Consider the following 1,693-nt stretch of genomic DNA (forward strand, 5'->3'; position numbering starts at 1 on the left):
TTAACTTTTAACCTTTACCTTTCGTTTCTTACTTATTCTTTTTTTTCTTTTTTTTCTTTTTCTTTTCTTTCTTCTTTTCTCGTCTCTCTCTTCTCTCTCTCTCTCTCTCTCTCTCTCTCTCTCTCTCTCTCTCTTTCTCTCTATCAAATTAACAAAATGTGGTAGGTCAATTAAAATAAATTGTCTAAGCAAGATTCTTAGAATATTAACCCTTACTCTACAAGATACAATTTGATGTCTCATACAAACTAGAATCTAGGGGATCACTAGAATCCGTCCATTTTTTTTTACCTATTCAGAATGATTTTAAAAAATCTTTAAATCTTAAAAATTCACCAACATACTTTCATCTTTCTAGAATAAATATTTGAACTTCATTTTGGAAAATAATAAAATGTAATATAATTTATAATTATCGAAAGACTCAAAGAAATTTGCACGAATAGAAAATCGCTTAATCACTATAGTGACTCAATTTGTAAATGTAGGATAAAGATTAAATGTATAAAATATATTAATGTTTATTAAAAAAAACATAACTTAAATATTGATATAATAATATCATGTATTACAAAGGAATGTGAATGTACCTGAGAAAAATTATTTCTCTGAGAAAATATTATTATTATTTCTCAACACAATATTATATACATCTTTATCCCTGTATATCTTTAATTTAGTGTTTCAATACTTTCATTTTATGTTTTTGTTTTTCTTGTTTTATAAGGCGTTTTAATCGATTATTAGAACGTCTCAATTTAATAACAGTATTATATAGCATTCTGGCAGTTGGACTAAGACTTTTTGCACGAGTTATATGTTTCAAATTTGATCTTCTTCGTGATCCATTTGTTATGGGAGTTGCCATTATTGTTAACTGTTCTTCTATTCTTTGCAATCGTTTTTCAAGATTATAAATTACATTTTCTTGTTGTTTTTTATTATCCTTCTGTTCACAATGTAATTGCTGTAATTGATTTTTCTCTATGGTACCTTTCTCATTAATTTTCTGTTGAACTTCAGGCACTTCAGTTTTTATTTCCATTTGTTGTTCGTCACATATTTCTAATAAAACTTGTTGTTTTGATAATTGTTTATGTACTTGTTCTTGTAAAAAGAGCGTATTTGTAACCATAGATTGAGAATCTTTATTATGCTGCTTATCTTCATTTAAAAAATATTGTAATGGCTGTTGCTGTACATTATTTTCAGTTTTAACATCAGTGCTATCATTACTATAAACAAGTAAAGAAGGAATTGCAGTATTCATTAATAAACGGTGATAATGCGGATGTGGAGAATAGTAGTCTTCTTCACGGAAATGCATATAACAAACTTTAAATTTTTGTAATTCATCTGCACACATGCTTTTCAAATGATCCAAATTTAAACTTTTTATCCACTCGAGACATCTTATTGGACTTTTTGGGAATTTGTGAGATGGAACTTTTTTTCCCGACTTGCATTGAGGGACACAACATGCTCTTCCCATTTTTTTTCTAAAAAATATTATCTATTATTACTATGGTATCCAGTATTACTACTAATCTACAATGCATTTTTTACTTCTTATTTTGTTTCTTCATTTTTTGTGAAATGAAAGTTGATGAATTTTGGACAAGACAAAAAAATATAAATGTTACGAAAAAGGAGAAAAGCAAGAGGTAAAAAGCTTATTCTACAATGTGTTTTT

At 27.2% G+C, this 1,693-nt stretch overlaps 1 protein-coding gene across 1 annotated transcript; it reads right to left on the minus strand.

The window, feature by feature from the left end:
• Nucleotides 1-676: 676 nt before the first annotated feature.
• Nucleotides 677-1,492, minus strand: LOC105625422 (52 kDa repressor of the inhibitor of the protein kinase-like). Its single transcript, XM_012206754.1, has one exon. The coding sequence runs from the start codon at nucleotides 1,490-1,492 to the stop codon at nucleotides 677-679; it is 816 nt and encodes a 271-aa protein (XP_012062144.1).
• Nucleotides 1,493-1,693: the final 201 nt, after the last annotated feature.

Source organism: Atta cephalotes, assembly GCF_000143395.1.
Source record: "Atta cephalotes unplaced genomic scaffold scaffold01486, whole genome shotgun sequence".
Taxonomy (NCBI): Eukaryota; Metazoa; Arthropoda; class Insecta; order Hymenoptera; family Formicidae; genus Atta; species Atta cephalotes.